This window comes from Callospermophilus lateralis, chromosome 8 (genome assembly GCF_048772815.1).
Source record: "Callospermophilus lateralis isolate mCalLat2 chromosome 8, mCalLat2.hap1, whole genome shotgun sequence".
Classification (NCBI taxonomy): Eukaryota; Metazoa; Chordata; class Mammalia; order Rodentia; family Sciuridae; genus Callospermophilus; species Callospermophilus lateralis.
The window spans coordinates 117,561,270-117,581,877 of record NC_135312.1 but is presented as its reverse complement, the minus strand read 5'-3'; the positions used below and the strand labels follow the sequence as shown (position 1 = coordinate 117,581,877).

Sequence of the window (20,608 nt, the reverse complement as noted above, 5' to 3'; positions counted from 1 at the left end):
CTTCCCTGGTATTGAGACTTTGTCTTCCATCCTGGAATAGAAGGCAACATTCTGCTGAATTTCCAGCAACCTCTGAGCCTTTCCCTAGACCAAGCTTCTTAAATTTCCAAAAGGAAATGCCCACCCGAGGGACGGACTTCCTTTCGTTTACAGGCCATTTTCTTTTGCTGTCTGAGTCAGGGCACATAATCTGAAAGTTTGTTTAGATACAGAGTAGTTGAGGAAAGTAGAGAGAAATAACACATGGGGCGTGTTTGGGGTGAGTTATGGTTTTTTAGTCAAGAAGATGAGAATTTAAAAGCTGAATCACACTAGTTATAAATTAGGAATAAAGTGTTAGCTGTCCTATATTCCTCCTCTTCCCCCACTTTGGAAGGAAAGCAGAGCCGAGGAAGGGGAAACTGAGAAATGAGGTAGTGTGACGTATGGGATCTCATGGATCCAGTAACTATTTCTAAATGTAATTTGCAAAAAAAAAAAAAAAAAAAGCCTGGATGGTTTATATATTTTTAGACATAGAAACATAGAAAACAAGAAATAAAAATAATTTGGAAGAGTGTTGATTTAAAAATATTACCTCATTTACTTTGTCTGCAGGACAACTTTGTAGCATAGTTTGGGAGGAAAAGTGAACTAATGTAGCTGAAAAACATTTCAGTTTATTACAATAAAGTGTATTTTCAGAACTTATCCCATCATCATGCTTCTTCAAGTACTTTGAAATTGGACCCAAGCCATTGTTAAGTGCAGTATTAGCTTTACATAAAATGGTGCTTTGCAGTTTTCTTGGGCCGTACATTTCCAATTTCAAAGAAATAGCCAGTGGTTATGCAAGTAGGAAACATTCACCCCAATAAAAAGTCTACCATTTGCGCTCATTATTTTGGAGTTTTAACTATTCGTGAGATGTTATTTTTTGGTTCTAAAGGAAGCAAAATTTTCCCCTTATTTAAGGTAGAATATGTATTTTGAATGAACACTCCAAACATATTCTTATATTTGAATCCTAAATAAGGTTATATTTGAATCCTAAATAAGGTTATAACAAATTCTACCTATTCCCAGTGCACCCACTGATTGTAAAGGACTTCTAGGGATGATTGAGTTATTTGAAAACAGTGAAAAATTTAATAGAGATTAATAACATAGACACTATGTAGTCATTAGCTTCTGATGTGACAGCTGCTTTTTATCCCATGAATTTAGAAGGGTGGCTTATTTTTCCATGGAGAGAATATGATTCTCAAAATATAGAATGATAATTTGGTAGAAAGTTGGAAATAAAAGATTTCCTTTAGAACCCTCTTGGATTTTAAAATGGTGATTTGCTGGTAGCAAGTTGATTGAAAATGTTATCTGACTTGTATGTTAAAATGAGATTTAAATAATTGATTTAATGAGAGACAGAATATTCAGTTACAGAAGTAATTGGTTGGCAAAGCCTTTAGAACAGAATTATTTAGTCCTTGTTATAAAGGATTGCATCTTTAATCAGGGTTCTTAATTTGATTTCTTGAATGTATCTGTGGCTTGTCTGACAAGCTCGGTAACAAATGAGTTCTGAATTGTAGGAACTGATCAAAATGTAATCAGTGTCAATTGCCATTGTTGTAGTTTATTGCATAGGGCTGTCAGTCGCTGTAATCAAGAAATGTTGAAGTGCTTTAAAAAGTCTCCAGACCTTTGAGTAATTGACTTCGTATGTATGATGTTATGGCTGTGAAATAACCATCACTTCCTGTTTCACTTTATTTTCAAAAAGTTTTGAGTCCAACATTGAGTTGTCATCCATTCTTTGTCATGTCTAAGTTTAAGAGTTTTTAGGCAACATGCATGACTTTGCATGCTGGTCACATTTTGACAGCCTGTTCTCTTTTTGTGCTTTAAGAAAGAAAATACTAACAAGATGTTTTCTTCTCTATGTAGACAAATAAAACAAATACAATGTAAGGAAGAAAAAGAAAAAAAAATAACCCTGAAGCAACCAGTGGATTTTTTTTTTTTTTTTTTTTTTTTAACCTTGGTTGGGACATCATTCTGGAGTAAGGGAGAAAGGGTCTCTTCCATGAATCTTTTATTTATTTTTCTTCACATGATAGGAATGTAGAAAGCCAGGCAAGTTTCCCTTGATGACTTGCTACCATTCTTATCCATTCCTTCCTTTGGGTGGGTGCCACCACCGAACCCTTAGACTTTTTAGCCACTTTGCCGTGATGGTAATCTGCTACATGTAATAATTTATGAAAATTGGCCTATGTTCCTGCCTTGTTTGACGTGCTTACTAGTTCTGTGAGAGCATTTACACGGTCTCCATGGTGCAGGCAAAGACCTGAAGCCCAGTTGAGTTGGGACTCCCTTGTTCTGAGTCGCTTTCTGGCATAGGTTGATGCAGGTACTGAAGATGGCTAGGTATACCCATACTGCCCTGCTGTGCACTACCAGCCACGTGGAGTGTGCTGGTGCATGGGGTACAAATAGCAAAGATGCCACTAACTGAGAGAATTTGCTTTTCTAATCGTGTTGTCATTTTATTTCAACCAGGATCAACTTTTCCTACTCTTTTTTTTTTTTTTTTTTTTTGGTACCACACACTTTTGCTTAGAACTTAGTAGCTATTTAAAAGGGCACTGGGAAGCAACACATCAATAACACTTTTAGAACAAAGAAAACTAGTTTCATTTGGAGTGAATGTTAGAGGTATTACAGAATCATCCAATCAGTTTTTCCAGGATAAGTGTGTCACTGTAATGTCAGTGTGGAAGAGGACCCCTAAATGACTCTCCCTTCTTAGATAGCTTTTATTTTAAAACTCAAAATTATTTTTTGACATATACATAAAAATTAGACATATTAATAGGATAGTGTATTTTGATACATGTACTCATTGTGCATTGTTTAAATCAGGTAAAACATCAATGACTTTTTAAGTCTGCATGTTGTCATATTTCTGTTTTGGTCGATCCTGTGTTAATCGTTAGAACAGTAATGTAATGAATACAAATCTTGAAACATGGGCTCAAGCTTATTCTTTCCCCCAACTTGTTGCCATTCTAAAGTTTGTTGTTAGTAAGAGGTGCCACCTCTTCCTCCTGTAATAACATCTGATAGCAGCTGTGCCACCTGCGATGACTTAAGCCACTCATTGAACTGGAAAAGCCACATGCTTTAAGCCATGGCTGCTTTAACATGAAGGAGGTGTTGATGATGCTGTTAGCTGTACATGAACAATACCAGTTAGAGATGTTGAAACGCCATACCATATCTTCATTCTTCCACACTTTGGCCTCAAACTTATCCCTTGGCTTTGATCTCTACTACAGATTTTCTGAATGCTATATAAGTCTAGTAATAGAACATAACTGATAGTATCATAAAGAAATTGCATCTAATGTTGTTTTGGTAGGGAAACCACAGGATTAATTATTTGTTAATTAAATGGATTCAGCATTTTAAAAATGGAAGCTCTGTGAGTTTGTCAGGATGGCCTCTGAATGTTCCAGGTTTTAATGAACTTTTCTTTCTTGCTTGTTCACTAGATGTGAAAACATGCAGTGAGCTGGACCTGGAGAATTCCATAGACTGGGAAGTGAAGACAATAACAAGTGCCCTGAAACAGTATCTGAGGTAAGGTCCTCTCAGTAATAGGAGGAAAGAGTGAACAAGGAGTACTATAACATAAAGCAGGTGCCTACTCTGCACATAGGTACCAATAGTTATTAAAAAGGAAAGCATTGATGAGCTGTCTAATAATGTTCCAGAAGGTAAGATAGATAGTAGGTGGACATCAGTTGTCCAGTCAGCTATAACAGCATAGCCTTTGGTCTTAAAATAGATATCTATTGTTGATGTGAGTTTTAGGAATAAACACTATGAAACAATGAGGATTCAGTAAGGAAGACTACTTATTGAATTCACTGACTCTCTTAATTGTTTTAAGCTAATATTTAAAATTCTAAAAATTCAAATATTTCAGCAGAATTTTATAACAGTTAACTACAAAGCTGTTTGAAAACTTGGGCTTTTAATGTAAATTTAGAATTTTCATTTATTATAGGAAATATGGAATGGGACTGGAGTTAAGAAAGGAGTTCAGTGTTTTAATGAGTAGCAAACTTTTTCTAAATAGGAAGGAATTCAGGCATAAAAGTTTGGTTTGATGAAGAATAAAAATAGGAAGTACAAAATTGAAGAATGGGAAAAACATCACAACTGTTAATTCCTGTGTTATGGTTCTGTTAGGGACTTGGATTTTTATACGCACACAACTCCCTCCTCCTGACCCGCCCCGCCAAAAGGGCAGAGCTTTCCCAGGGTCAGCTGTTATGAACCATGTATAGGGTACTTTTTTAAAAAATATTTTTTTGTTGTAGATGGACACAATACTTTTATTTATTTTTATGTGGTGCTGAGGATTGAACCCAGTGCCTCACATGTGCTAGGCAAGTGCTCTACCACTGAGCCACAACCCCAGCCCTATAAGATGCTTTTTTAATGTACAAATTACTTGGGTTCCAACCAGCACATTAGAATCTACTTAAGTTACACATTGTGCATTTAACAAATTATGAAAAACTTCAAATATGTAAGGCCAGAGAGATCAGTGTAATGAATCCTCATGGCCCTATTACAGTTCTTCAGCTTAGTATCTCGTTCTTTTTGATGATTCATTTATCTCCCTGCCTGCCACTTTTTGGGGATGATACTTCATAAAGATTTTCCAAAAACATACTGCCGTATCTGTAAATACTTGAGTATATATTTCAAAAAAGACTTTACAATCAGAAGCTAATTATGATATCCAACAAAATTAATATCATCCAGTATTCAGTCCTTATTCAGTTTTCACTAAAGTGAGAAAAGTCTCTCCCCCGACCAAAAAAATTTTTAAAAAGTCTTTTTGTATTTGGTTTAAATCCCACAGGTTTTAAACAGTGTCGACATTCTATGTGCTTGATAAGTTTTAAGTCTCTCTTAATCTGTACAGTTCTTTCCCTCTCTACCTCTGGCATTTATTTGTTGAAGAAACTGGCTCGGTTTTTAAAGTATAATTTCCTGCAGTTTAGTTGTGGCATGAGGTCATTTAACATGATTCTCTAGCCACTGTATTTTCTGCAAATAGTTAAATCTATAGTCTTTGTTGGGTTCAGATTGGGTTTTTATTTATATATTTCAAGAGTATCAGAGTGCAGCTGTATTCTTCCTGTTGGATCGCATCAGGCAGCCTGTGTTGTCTAGTTGTTCTACTCTGTACATCATTAACATTTTTCAGTGGGCTCAGAGGTGCATTACCTGTTTTCAGATACTTCTTTTGAAGACGTTTTTAGCCACCTTTAACATTTTTTTCTTCAATGAGTCAATAAAGGGGCAAAAGGAAGGCTGAATCCATGTACTGATGATCTAGATTGCCACTGGTGGTGACTGTGGTTTTAGAGGAGGATTAAAATGAATCTCATCAGTCCTCTCTAGGATTAGCATGTAAGCTCTCTGCAGACTGGTGTCTTATATGTCCCATGCATTGCAATATTTCTAACAACTGGAGGTATGCCTGTCATTGAGTATTTAGAGAAATGGTGCTGAACCGAGGGTGATTTTTTGCCCCCCCTGGTGATGTTTGGAAATATCTGCAGACATTTTTGGTTTCGTGACCGCTGGAGAGGGTGCTGCTGTAATCTAATGAATGGAGGGCTGGGCTGGGCTGGGCTGCTAAATACCTGATAGTGCACAGGGCAGCTGAGCCTTCCCTGCAGAATTACTTGATCCAAAATAATGGAGTTGAGAAAGCCCATATTAGGTGGTTGAAGGAAAGAGTGGATGAGGATATAAAAATATTACAAATTGCATATGTTAACTTGACTAGCAGAGGATTCTACCACTTTAACAGGTAGTAAGGGAATGGATCAAGATGACTGAGTTATTGGTGGAAAACTAAGAGTAAAACTTAATTCTTTCTTAGTAAATTGTGTGCTTTTTGCCTCTGATCTACATTGTTCTTTTCCTTTGTGGAAAATTAGCCTCAAAACCAGAGGATCTTATTCTTTATGTGCATTTTTTTTTTTTTTTGAGCTGGGAATTGAACCCAGAACTTTGTGCATGCTAGGTAAGTGCTCTACCACTAAGCCACATCCCTAGTCACTCTTTTGGATCTTGATGTTCTCTAAAGCTAGTTCCTAATTGCCCTTGGTCTTGTGTTGCTTTTTCTGCATTTTTTCTCTCATTATGTTGCTTCATCATATTGCATTCCACTTGAAGCAAACATTGCCTACGGAACGAAATTATGAGATGCTATTATTATATAATTTCACTCCTAACAATATACACATTCTGCCTGAATGTGATGAAGCGATTATCATAAGATGGCAGATGCCTTGGGAGATTCGAAAGTTAGGTTGCTGTTCTTTTCCCCTATGTTATTTTTAGCAACTGAAAATGCAGTAATTAGGATTTAATTGACACTTTTTCTGGTGATGGACCAAATGGAAGAAAACTGAGTTGTGTTACCTAATTCCACGTTGGCTACATGGTTATGTCCAAAGCAAATGTATTTCCCTCATCATGATAGAGAAGTGGAATGCAGTGGTCAAGGGCATGAGGTCTAGACCCACCCAGTTGCCAGGTTGGAATCTCAGCTCTGTCTTTCACAGTAAGAGCTGAAATACAGCTTTTTCTCACCAAGAAACAAGAACAACAAAAAGACCAAAGTCTTGCCTTGCCTTAAATTCTTTTCCTGGCAAATAACTGAGCCCGTTACTGGATGGGAGGCTGGAAGTGGAGGAAGAAATTGGCCAACCCCCAAAGCACCAAACTACGATAGGAGGCAAAGCCCTCAGGGTCTTGGAGAAAGAAAGATGGCAGTGGCCTTACTCGTGGCATCTTCCTTCTTCTGCTGACTTGAGACAACAATTTTACTCCCAGGCTTTGGAGAACTGAATTTGAGCCCTCGGAATGACTTCTTATCTATGCAGACCATAATTTTGAGTTCCTGCAACATGTTCATCACAACCGTTTCCCATTGTGGGGTGACAAATGATCTGTTTTGTGATGTTTCTAGTAAAATGATTTTACCTGGAGGAAACTTCTTTTAAGTCTGGAAATTGGAATGGAATTTTTGGGGAAGGAAATGCCAGCTTAGGTAAATATTATGATTTGTATCTCCCGACAGATCCCAATGGGTGGCAGAGAGAGGTGGCTTGAAAACATGTTGGGTGGGAGGCTGAGAGATGCAGTGACTCAGTGTAATAAATTCTGTATGGGGAGCTTGTCATTTTTATTACTGCTTCCCTAACATTAACGGTATTTATTTTTTATGCCGCATTGCCTAGCTATAGACATATGGCAATGATATAAGTAGCTTATAGAGGATGCTTAGGCACAAATTCATTTTATTGGAGAAGAAATGCTCTCTGGTTTTTCTCGGTGTTTTTATTCTTCCCTCTTTTCAATTATGCACCCTCTGTTTTCCTTCCCTGCTGGATAACCATTTTCCTCCTTTGCTCTTTCTGCTTGTCCTTAAAGAAACAAAAAACCCAAATGTTGACTTCTAGTTAGTGTTTCTTTCTCCGGATTTAGGCTGTGATGTGTTTGATTTCTTTTTTCTTTTTTAAATGGGAGTATAGGGGAAGAAGAGGAAGGAGAGCAGAAATAAGGGAAGTTTTAATTTGTTTATGGTTGACATTTTGTATACGTATGTGTACTGAAGTATCCTAAGCTGTGGGTAAGGAACATACTTGTAACAGTTTTTTTGCATTCATTTTTTTAACCTTTATTATAGTGCAATTGACATAATCAGCTAAACAGCTTTATTGTGTAATTGAAATATAATGAGCTCTCCATATTTATAATATACATTTTGATAAGACTGATGTATTTATACGCCTGTGAAACCATCACCATAATCAAGATAAACAGTCTTTGGAAATACCTCCTTTCTTTGCACCCCTCCCTTTTCAGGCCTGACTTTTAGGTAACTGTTTTTCTGCTTTATTTCATTATATGTTAAGTTGGAGTTCTTATAATTATGTATCAATAAGCTATGTAGCATATGTTTTAGGAAAAAAATCTAGATTCTTTCACTTAGAAGAAGTAGAGATTCACCTATGTTGTAGTATATTCTAATAGTTTATGCCTTTTGACTGCTAACTACTAATCTATTGAATGGATATACCACAATTTTTTTTCTTTTTAATCCTTTGATCTGTTGATAGATATTTAAGTTGTTTGTAGCTTTTGACTATTGTACCTAGAGCTGCTAAAAACATTTATGGGTAAATCTTCAGAGGGACCTGCACTTTTTTTGGGGGGGGTACTAAGGATTGAAGCTAGGGGTGTTCGACCACTGAGCCACATCAACCAGCCCTTTTTATTTTTATTATTTAGAGACAAGGTCTCACTAAGTTGCTTAGGGCCTTGCTAAATTGCTGAGGCTGTCTTTGAACTTGTGATCTTCCTGCCTCAGCCTCCCGAGTTACTGGGATGACAAGTGTGATCCACTATGCCTGTCTGCACTTTCATTTCTTACGGATAAATCCCAGAGTGGAATATCTAGATCATGCTTAACTTTTGGGGAAACTGACAAATTTTTGTTCAAATTTGATTCATTTATATTCCCACCTACAGGAATGTACAGGAGTCCTGCTTCTTCTATATCCTTGTCAAATCTTGCTATGGTCATTTTTGTTGTTTTTATTTTTTTTAAGTTTTAGCTGATTTAATAGGTATGTGATAGCGCATTGTGCTTTTAATGCGAACTTCCCCAGTGACTATTAATGTTACACATTTTTGGTTATGTAGGTTGTCTTTTCATTTTTTTAACAGTGTCATTCAATGAGAAATTATTAACTTTGATAAAGTCCAGTTTGTCAATTTGTCTCTTTTTTTGGACTATGCTGTTGGTGATATCAAGAAATCTTGGCTTAACATAAAGTCATAAAGGCTTTCTTTTATATTTTCTTTAAGAAATGTTATTGTTTTTAGGTTTTCCACTGAGATTTATGATCTCTTTTAAGTTTTTGTGAAAGATACGAGGAATGGAGTCAAATTCACTTTTGCATATGGATGTTCAGTGGTTGTGTTATCATTTGTGGGAAAGATGGTCCTTTTTCCCCCACTGCGTTGTCTACTGTGATGATCATACAGGCTTTTTCCCCTCTTTTTTTTAGTTTGCTGGTATGGTGAATTGCATTGATTTTCAAAGTGGTAGGTCAGTGTCGCATTCCTGTGAGAAAGCCAGCTTGGTTGTGATCTGTTGTCCTTTTATGTATCTTGTTGAATTTAATTTACTAACATTTAAAGTTGCTTCTGTGTTTGTTAGTGGTACTTTTCTGTCATTTTCTTGAAATGTTTTCAGTTTTGATATTCTACCTCACATAATGAGTAAGTATTCTATTTTCTGGAAGGAAATACATATACACACATATACATACATACATACATACTGATACTTTCTGAAAAAAATATAAATAAAACTGAAATTGTTTCTTCCATAATTGTTTGATAGAATTCACCAACAAAGTCATCTGGGTCTGAGTTTTCTTACAGACTAGATTTTTAACTACAAATTCAATTTTTCTGATCTAGGATTAACAAGTATAGGATTACTAAGGTTATCTCTAATCGTAAGTAAGCTTTGGTAGTTTCCAGCTTTCAGACATTTGTCTATTTTGTGTAAATTGTTGCATGTATGGATATGAAATCATTTGTAATATTCCCTGTTTTCTCTTTAATATTGTTACAACCTTTGGTGATTCTGCAGTAACCATTCTCTTTTTTTTTTTTTTTTTTTTGCTTTAAAAATGACTGAGCCATTTTTTTTTCTCTTTTAAGCTGTTGATTGTTAAAGTAACCCTTTCACCCAGAAAAAGTATGTGGAATGTCAAGAATCTGAGCCCATTAGGTTTGCAGTTTCTCAATCTGAAAATGCATGCAAAACAGCATATTTGTAAATGCAGACCTATGACAGCATATGTAAATGGGATATTTTATTAAATTCAAAGCTCCTTTAAAATAGTAACCAGTAGTCTGATGTGTCATATAATGTGATAGAACTGCAGGTTTATGATCATTCCCCTTGTATCCCTAATGTCCACTGAATTCTTTTTTTATTCTAATTTGTTATATATGACAGCGGAATGCATTACAATTCATATTACACATACAGAGCACAATTTTTCATACCTCTGGTTGTATACAAAGTATATTCACACCACTCATGTCTTTATACATGTACTTAGGGTAATGATGCCCATCTCATTCCACTCTCATTTCTACCCTCATGCCTCCTACCTTCCCCTCCCACCCCTTTGCCCTATCTAGAGTTCGTTTATTCCTCCCTTGTTCCCCCTTCCAACCCCACTATGAATCACCCTCCTTATATCAGAGAAAACATCCATCATTTGGTTTTCTTGGGATTGGCTAACTTCACTTAGCATTATATTCCCTAACTCCATCCATTTACCTGCAGATGCCATGATTTTATTCTCTTTTATTGCTGAGTAATATTCCATTGTGTATATAGATCACATTTTCTTTATCCATTCATTTGCTGAAGGGCATCTATGTTGGTCCCACAGTTTATTTATTTATTTATTTATTTTTTTATTTTTTTATTGGTTATTCAAAACATTACAAAGATTTCAGAATCACATCGGTTACACATCCACATTTTTACATAATACCATAATAGTAACTGTTGTATTCTGCTACCTTTCCTATCCTCTACTATCCCCCCTCCCCTCCCCTCCCATCTTCTCTCTCTACCCCATCTACTGTAATTCATTTCTCTCCTGGAAATGGAAGGAGACCCTCATTGTTATACAAAATTACATATAAGAGTTTGTGAGGGGAATGGGAAAAAAATAAGGGGAAAAAAATATGGTCCCACAGTTTAGCTATTGTGAATTGTGCTGCTATAAACATTGACATGGCTGTGTCCCTGTAGTATGCTGTTTAAGTCTTTGGGCATAGACTGAGGAGTGGGATAGCTGGTTCAAAAGGTGGTTTCATTCCAAGTTTTCCAAGGAATCTCCATACTGCTTTCCATATTGGCTGCACCATTTTGCACTCCCACTAGCGATGTATGAGTGTATCTCCATACTGCTTTCCATATTGGCTGCACCATTTTGCACTCCCACTAGCAATGTATGAGTGTGCCTTTTCCCCTACATCCTCACCAACACTTATTGGTTTGTATTCTTAATAGCTGCCACTCTGACTGGCATGAGATGAAATCTTAAAGTAGTTTTAATTTGCATTTGTCAAATTGCTAGAGATGTTGAACATTTTTTCATATAATTTGATTGATTGTATATCCTCTTCTGAGAAGTATCTGTTCAGTTTCTTGGCCCATTTATTAGTTGGGTTATTTGTTTTTTTGGTGTTTAGATTTTCTGAGCTTTCTTTATATACCCTGGAGATGAGTAATCTAGCTGATGTGCAAATGGTAAAAATTTACTCCCAACCTGTAGGCTCTCTATTTACCTCACTCACTGATTCTTTTGCTGAGAAGAAGCTTTTTAGTTTGAATCCCTTCCATTTATTAATTCTTGATCTTAATTCTTGCTATAGGAGTCTTATTAAGGAAGTAGGGGCCTAATCTGATATGATGGACATTAGGGCCTACTTTTTCTTCTGTTAGATGCAGGGTATCTGGTTTAATTCCTAGGTCTTTGATCCATTGAGAGTTGAGTTTTGTGCATGGTGAGAGATAGGAATTTTATTTCGTTTTTTTTTGCATATGAATTTCCAGTTTTCCCAGCACCATTTGTTGAAGAGGCTAACCATTCTCCTTTTTGACATTGGCTATTCATATTTTCTCTATTTCCTAGTCACTTGGGTTAGATTTACCAATTTTATTGATCAGTAACTGGTTTTGGATTAACATACCTATTTTTGGTTTTCACTGATTTTCTTTTTGGTCAATATTATTTTTATTCTTCTTACTTCGGTTTTAATTTATTTTTTCCTCCCTTGCTTTCAGGTAGAAAGTAAAGCCATTGGTTTAAGGTCGTCTTTTCTAATGTAGATGTTTAACAGTATACGTGTGCTCCAAAGTACAGCTTAATCGGCATCCCTAAGATTCTGATAGACTGTGTTTTCATTTAATTTAGTTCGAAATACTTTCAAATCCCCCTTTCTTTGGTGTTTTCCAGCTCTTCTTGTTACTGATTTTGTAAATTTAGTTTTTATTTCCATGAAAGAACATGCTCTGCCTGAATTGAACACTCTAAACTTATTGATTCATGGACCAGAATTTGGTTTATCTTGGCGAATGAATAATCCATGTGCATTGGGTGTGTGTGTCCCTCTTTTGGGTGCAGTGTCATTTAGGTGAAGGGCATGCTGATGCGTCAGGTTGGTGATGGCTGTGTATGCTGACTGATTTTCTGTCTGCTTGTTCTAGCACTTATTGAGACACAGGGGTTTTGGAGCCTCTGACTGTGGTTGTGGAGTCATCTGTATTGCAGTTCTGTCAGTTTTTGCATGATGTATGTTGACGCTGTTTGATCCATGAGCATTTAGTTTTGTTGGAGCATCTTGATGAGCTGACCTTTTTATCAATATGAAATGACCTTTCTCCCTGGCAATATTTTTGGCTTTTGCATATGTTTAAATTTTTTGTGTGAGCATCTGTGTATCTTTGATTGTCTTCTAAAATATTTGAAAAGGAATTTTTGGGTTATAGAATTTCAATCTTTCTGAAGTTTTTAATGTCTTGCCAGATTGCCCTGCAGAAAAACGATGCAGATTGATACTTTTTGAAGTATTCCTTGACTTTTCATAAAGTTGATATTATAAAATTTAAGACATTAGCAGGTCGAATGAACTGTAGCATTCTATTGATCACGGGATAGAATATACTACCATTTAATTTGTTTTTTTAAAAATTAAAATGTGTATATTTTTAAAGTTGTCATCAGTTTAATTTTATAGGCATAAACTACAAAGTCACTAATCTTATTTCATAATTCTCTTTCATTACTAGATAGGCATAGTGATTTTTCAAAAATCCTGATTTTTTAAAAAATGGAGATACTTAAAGAGAAGAGTATTTGGTTTATTTGATCTTTTCTGTATCATTTTAAAAATTATTATTATTATTTTTTTGTGGTCTGGGGTTTGAACCTAGGGACTCATGAATGCTAGGCAAGTGCTCTACCACAGAGCTGCATCCCAGTTCTTTTCTATGTATTTGTGTGTGTGTGTGTGTGTGTGTGTGTGTGTGTGTGGTATCATTGGCTACTATCTTAAAGATGATTTTCAAATTACATGCTTACATTTGGTTAGAAAGTGTTTGACTTTTAATATGTTAGTGTGTGAAAAGAAGTCAAATATAAAACCAGATGTTCCTAAAGATACTTTCCAAGGTTAGAGATGAAGTGCTATGTGCTTAGGCCTTTTAGCGATTTGCGGTTGCTTAAGCTTTGATAGCATAGTTCAAATAGGAGTTAATAAAGTGCTTCATTTGATTTATATATCTTTTTGATATGTAAAGGTATTCCCTAAGGAAGTTTTGTATGATAGCTTAGAAATGCGCAACAGATTTAACACTTTTTTATAAAAAATAAACTGGCAGTTGTCTTGTTCGGATTTGTTTGGTAATTATGAACTCTTTTTCATACAGGAGTCTTCCCGAACCTCTCATGACCTATGAGTTACATGGAGATTTCATTGTTCCAGCCAGTAAGTAATTTGTAGGGTACAGAGACATAGTTTTGTGGTTGATAGTTTCTACAGACTAAAAACTGAACTTGATTAAATTGAAGCTAATCGTGAAAAATTAATGTTATTGAGGCCTATGCTAAAAAATCATTTTAAATAATGATTGTCCCTCCCCCCTTTGGCAAGAAAGTAAAAAAGAGGACTATGATCTTATTCATTTATTCATTCATGGACATTGATTATTGCTCATTGTGTGTTAGTCACTGGTGGATACTGGCAGAGTCTGGGTATATAGAGCCATGACAGAATTCATAACCCCAGGAGCCACTTCTATAAAGTCCTAGGGCCTCTACCTCTCCTATTCTACCTTGAATTATAGAATAATGGCATGAAATTCTGTGGAAACATGAAAGTGTTTAACCTGTGGGAGGTCAGAGAGATTAGTGGGTGGGAGATGGCATCACTTAGATATTTAGATGGAAATTACAGAAAGAATATTATGAGAAAATGCCAGAAGCCCAAGCAGTGTTTGGTAGTGAATTATATGTGATAAAATGTTAAATGAGAAAGGTCCATAGTTGGTGGAATTTTAATTTGTGATCAAATTTATTTTGTGAGTCAGACACCCGGGGCTCTCTGGTTTTCTGTTATCACACAGCCCACTTTTTATGTTTGGCACTGTTTCATTATCCTCCTCTTCTGAAGTGTACTGGTGGTAGGTATTTAATAGTTAAGGAAATGAAGATGGAGGCATGTGAAGTGACTTTGCCAGATTATAGGAAACTATTTAAAATTCAAACCCCCAGTTCCACTGGCTAAACTTTGCAGTATTGGTTTTCACAGGTGCACTGACAGTAGCTGAAATTGTATTTTCATTTCCTTTTATTTTTTTTTCCCCTTGGATGTTGCCCATAGTTTAATCTGTTGAAAAACTTAGAGCAATCCCTTTGGGTCCCATGTTACCGCTGCCCGAACATGGCTTTAAATGTTATCTTCTTGTGAGGTCTCAGCTCCAGCCAGTGCAAAGGTTCCTAGTACGTTGCAGAAAGAAGCAATGTGTAGGCTCCATTAGACTACACATGTGCAATAGGCTTTTGGAAAAGGCAAAAATGTGGTTCGATTCAGCTTTGTTTTCACATGGAAGGAGATCCCCCCCCCCCAAATTTGTGTGATCAAGGAAGTGGGGGAAATTTTCTTGGCAAAAACTCAAGCAAATGCTTAGTTGTTTTGATTTCTTCCCTGTGGCATTTTTGGCAAACTAGGAAAAGAGAAATTAAACTTAGTTGGAGGACAATCATTTCATGTTGTTCGCCTTAGAGACTGGAAAAAGCACAAGCGTGCCAGCTTTCATCTCAAATCCTTTGAGATTAGGGGAAAGATAAAGTGATTACGGAATAAAGGTCTAAATTGCCACAAGTGAGTGTCAGGAGTATTATCATGCCCATAGCCTGATGCAGCGTGTTGGAAATTTTGATGTCAGATTTCGCCAGATGAGAAAGTTCCTACCTCTGAGGAACTTTTTTTTACAAGATATTGAGGACCACGGTGGTAGATGATGATTAAGGCATATTTGAACTACGTGGTGCGAAGAATTGTGTGGATGCAGAAGGCCTCATCATCTGCTGGGTGTCCGTCTGCTTGGTTTCCCGTTTGTGGCAAGGCTGTAAGAGCCTTCATGATGATTTGAGTCACAGGACTGTCACAAAGGCATCCTGGAGCTACTGTGGTTATTGGCATGGATTTGCACTTAAGTGCAGTCATGGTTGGAACAGGACCTGTAGTAACTTTATTTAGTGAGAAAAAGCACATGTACTAAATGGGTTTCTTTTAGGGTTCAATGTTTCCAGGGCACTGCTTTATTTTCATCTCCGAGAACCCTCCTCTGTATTCAGTGTCTCTTAGGAGTGAAGGAGCAGATCTCTAATCTTTTGCATGTGTACTTCCAAGTATTGACTAAAACAGTTACAGAAATCAGATGGCCAAAATTAGTCTCCCCCTTTGAATATTGTTGGAGAATTGGAATTGTGGTTATGCTATCATTTTCTGTTAAGGATGGCATAGCTTACCTAGTTTTGCTAAAATGTCTGTTAGCTGAGCTGATTGCTAAAATTACCGACATTACCAGTCTTCGTTACCGCCTCTCACACCAGCATGGAAACTAATTTTTGATTCTTTTCAGTCATGTGCGCTGGTTTCCATCTGTTCTGTGGTGTTGAGATCTCTCTTCTCCCTGCCTGCTGTGAGTTCTGAAGGTTTCTTCTGGGTCCCTTCCTTTTCTCACATCTCTTTCATTCTTATGGTTTTCTGTTGAGAACCTCTGAGTTAAATCTACAAGGTCATCATAGAAACCTATGATCTGTGTCGTCATCACAAAAGGCCAAGTATTTTGTATCTTGTTCTAAGAAAAATCAACCCATGATTCAATATTAAATGCATTGGAAGTCAACTTTTTTCCTTTAAGAAGATTCAAAGAGTTGAATTAGTAGCTGAGTTCATTAAGATTGCTTAAAGGAAGTAGAGACATCCATCCATCTTGAGAGATACTGTCTTGAGCTTTTGGTATAGAAATTCACAAGAGAAAAGTGCAGAAAATCAAAAACTTGTGTCCACCCTTGGAAGGCAGCAGGCATCTGCCTGGATGTCTTACTGCTTGATGCTTATTACCTTTGAGAATGTTGTAACCCTTGGTCTGAAGGCATAGAGTCCTTCACACAACATTTTGATAAGCATGGATGGACCCATGCTTCTGGGTTGGACCTAACATTTAATTAGCACAAGAATGACAGCTGAAGCTTGGGTACCTGATGTTGGATCATAGGAATAATTTCTCAACTGTCTCTCAAACCAGAGTGCTTGTGTTGCTGTGTTCAGTACATTTTCTTCCTGTAGTCAAGTTAGCTGGGAAGCATAATCATAATCACAAAGTTCTTAGGGCCATTTCTGACAAGAAACATGACTATTGTAGGATCCAGTACATAGGCGTTTGCTCAACCAGAATTTCTACCCTTGCTCCCCATGCAGGTTTACCAGTAAGACAGGGTCATGTGGGCTCTAGGTAGGGAAGGATTCGGAAGCCTGGAAATTAAAGTAATTGACTTTTGGAGGGTGTTGACATCCCTCAATCTGATGTATTTATGTCACAGTAGAAGGGAACAGTAGAAGAATTAGAGCACTGGATGTCTGTTGTCTAAAGCCTCCTAGTCCCTTGGAAAGTGCTGGGGGTGGTTTTGCTAATGCTTTTCTTAAATTATAGTATTACTGATGTATGGTGTTTAAATATTAAAATAACATTTATCTACCTGTGTGTCTTTGATAAGCTCCGGTAGGTTGATTGTTCTTTTTGGTCTCATTGCCACAGCACCATAAGCAAATAGACACTAAAATGTGATGGATGCTGATGTGTAGTTTCACAATTAAACCACCTTTTTTTCTATTATAGTAAGCTCCTAATTCCCTGGCATATTTCAAGAATCTGGTGTGTGATTAACCAGGTATATCAAATTTTTTTTTTTAAAAAAAGAAGTTATGCCTTTTATTCTTTGTCAACTAGTACCAATTGAATATATATGTAGTATAAGCAACTGATGACAACTAATATTAGAAGAAGAAAATTTCTTTGGAAACCTTAAAGTTATTCTATAGTCATATAGAAATATATGTTAATACAAAGCTCTGATTAATACCAAAATAAAACAATATAAAGAACAAATAGTTTTATTTTAAAAGCTTTATTGAATTTTTTTTTTTTTTAAGCAAAGGGAAAAAGCAAACTTGGGGAAAAAATTCAAGTGTGATTGCAGAAGAGGTGGGATGGGCTAGTGGGAGAGGGACTCGAGGAAGAAAGTGGAAGTTTTGACTGTTTTTCGGAAGAAATTCTATTTTTAGAAAAGAAGAACCTTATCCCTGGAGGGTGGGAAACAATTTCTCTAGCTTGTGTTTAAGTAATGCTAACATATTAAAAGTAGATTTTCATTGGGGAAAAATGATTTTAATGTCAAGAAACAGACTTATTTTTTTTTTAATCTTCTGAGTTAAAAGTAGCTTTTTAGTATACAAGCTTTTCAAAAATTTTTAAGTTTTAAAATACAGAATTCTTATCCTTGGTGATTATCCTTTATTCCCTTGGAATTCTTGGCTGTTTTGTGGAGTTTATGCTTGGATTTTATTTTTTGAAGATCAAAACTGTGAATTGAAATTGTTGTGTTTTTGTTTTTTCCAACACTGATGAGGTTTTAACTCGGTTTCTTGGTTTTAACTCCAGATTTAGAACTGGGTTGTAATTTATCACCCAACTCCTGAGACAGTTGTGCTTTTGTTTTCGGTGATAATTTTAGTCTCTGTAAAAGCTTTTTTTTTTGTTTGTTTGTTAGGTAATACGACTTGATGATTCCTGTTCTGCCTCATCACAACCATGCTTTTTAGCTATAGCCTTTTTGTTCCTTTGCTTTTAGAGACGACTGTCTCAGTGTCTTCTTGTAAAGCCCATTCTGCACTCTCCAGCAGTGTTACTGGGAGTGTAAACCGGGCAGAGTCAACTTTACCAACGTTGGAAGCAACGTGCATTTCCTAAGATTGACGGTGTGGCGCTCGGTTTAATGACACGGAAAGTCGTCCATGCTCTGTTAAATGAAATAGGCTGTTCAAACATTTCATTCCAAGTAAAGGGAGGAAAACTCTGAAAGGATTAGACCTAAAACCCACCAGCTCATTTTACAATGAGATTTATTATGGGGAACTTGAATTCAAGTGAACTTGACTTGTTGAAACATAACATCAGTGTGCACAAAGAAACACACCGCTAATGAATTTTCACCAAGGGAAGGTGCCCCTGTGAAAAGCTTACAGGTCAAGAAATCAAACATGATCAGAACCTCAGAAGCCCTTCTCATACCCATGTGGTCACTGTCCACCTTATGAGGTATGGTGTCCTTTGACTACAGACACCTTGGGTTGCTGCATTAGCACTTTGCGTATCTGGAATCTGATGGAAACACATTCTGATATGTCTGACTTTTTGGACTTATCTCGTGGGCTTCATCCACATTGTGAGAAGCAGAGCATTCTTGTTCCATTCCATGGTGTGGACATAGCACAATATATCGATCAGTTCTGCTTTTAATGGACTTCTGGGTCATTTCCACTTTGGGGCTATCACAAAGAATGCGGCTACGAATATTCTAGCATGTGCCTTTTATTGAATACTTGGGTGTGTCTCTCCGGGTTGTGTATCTATGAGTGGAATTCTTAGATCTTAGGGTATATGTTTGTTCAGCTTTAGCAGATCTGCCAACCACGTCTCCAGAGTGGTTGTAAAGTATTCCCCTCTACAGCTGGTGTGTGTCACTCAGTGTAGGAGAGCTGGCTTAGCCTGTGCAAGCCCTGGGTTCCAGCTCCAGCACCAGGGGCCAGAGCCACAGCTAGTGAGTATATGAAAGTTTGGGTCGCCTCAGGTCCCACTTGGTACTCAAAGCTATTCTGGTGGGTGAGTGTCAGTCTCTTGTTGTGGATTTAATTTCTGTGTGTCTCATAGAGGTTGAGTCTATTTTCATATGTAATCATAATATAAATTTTTAAAAATCCCTGCTCTGGTCCTTTGCTTGTTTTTATTTTGGGATTTCCCCCGCCCCTCCCTTCTGGTTGATTTGTACAAGTTTTTTTATAGTCTGATCTTGCATTATTTCTTGTAGATTGGAGTTTCAGTGATTTTTAGTTGTCTTTATTTTCTGTTGTCTGAAATTTTACAGAGAATATATTTAATTTTTATCAGAAAAATTGAAAACACAAAGGTATCAGGGTTTGAAAAAAAACAAAAAAAAGGAACAATAAACAGAGTCCCTAATTCTTTTCTATCTCTTCTTTGCCAATCCTGAAAACTCTAGCGTATTCTTCAGTAACGAGCCTTGTCTTGATTTGTTTGGTAATTTCCCAAGCAGCTACATAATAAAGTTGATTGGGTACAGTGTTAATCAGAGCCACAGGTAATTCTCAAGTTCAAGGGGTAAAGGGAATATGTTGGTCTCCCAGGGCTGCTGTCGCCGAAGTACCACAAGCTAAGTGGCTTAAACAGCAATTTATTCTGTTGCAGTACTGGGGACTAAAAATCTGAATCAAGATTTGCTCCTTTTGGGCTTGGAGGGGAGGATCCTTCCTGGCCACCCTCAGTGTACCTCTGCTTGAAGAGGCCCACTCTGATCACTGGCTCTGCTGTTAGTGATGTTTCCCCCCCCACACACCCCCACCCCCGTCTTCCCCACTTGTCCATCTTCCCTTTCTTTTAATATTTTTAGTTGTCAGTCAATGGACTTTTTAAAAATCATTTATATGTGGTGCTGAGAATTGAACCCAGTGCCTCACACATGCTAGGCAAGCGTGCTACCACTGAGGCACATCCCCACCCCACCTCTTTGTTTTATTATAAGGACTCTGGTCTTATGGAGTTAAGGGACCCTGCCCCGCCCCATTATGATGTCATCTTAACTGATATCTCTAAGGACTATTTTCAGATAAGACCACTATTTTAAGTATGGCTTATAACTGTGATATTTTGGAATCTGGGCATCGTGACCCTGGGAGTCACAATGGGAGATCACCCTGGGAGATGACCCTGGGAGTCCCAGGGCTAGCTCCTTCCTAGAGATGGTAACCCCAGCGCTCTTTTTGCATGAGAACCTCCACCTCCCATCCCTCCTTCAGTGAGCTCTCTCTGTGCAAAATTTTGCAGAGAAGATATTTAATTTTTATCAGAAAAATTAAAAACACAAAGGTATCAGAGTTTGAAAAAAAAAAAAAAAAAGATGTAACAATAAACATTCCCCATTACTCCAGGGCCTTGTGCCAGACAAGTAGGGATAGCTCCTTTGCCCCAGAGCCCACTGAAGTCATTTCAACTAGCCAACCCTGAGCCTGCTCGCACCGCCTGGCTGAGTTCCTTCCTGCAGGAACCTCCATCATGGCT

The 20,608-nt window shown here is 37.0% G+C and overlaps 1 protein-coding gene across 3 annotated transcripts in view; it reads left to right on the top strand.

The window, feature by feature from the left end:
- The window catches only part of Arhgap10 (Rho GTPase activating protein 10), a 286,545-nt gene that overhangs the window by 170,185 nt on the left and 95,752 nt on the right, over window positions 1–20,608 (top strand). For 2 of the 3 annotated variants that reach the window (XM_076865270.2, XM_076865269.2), the window contains 2 exons: window positions 3,537–3,624; window positions 13,616–13,674. In XM_076865270.2, coding sequence (XP_076721385.2) covers window positions 3,537–3,624; window positions 13,616–13,674 — 147 coding nt within the window. Of the gene's footprint in view, window positions 1–3,536; window positions 3,625–13,615; window positions 13,675–20,608 lie in introns of those variants that run through there. The other variant, XM_076865271.2, reaches the window with a different exon arrangement.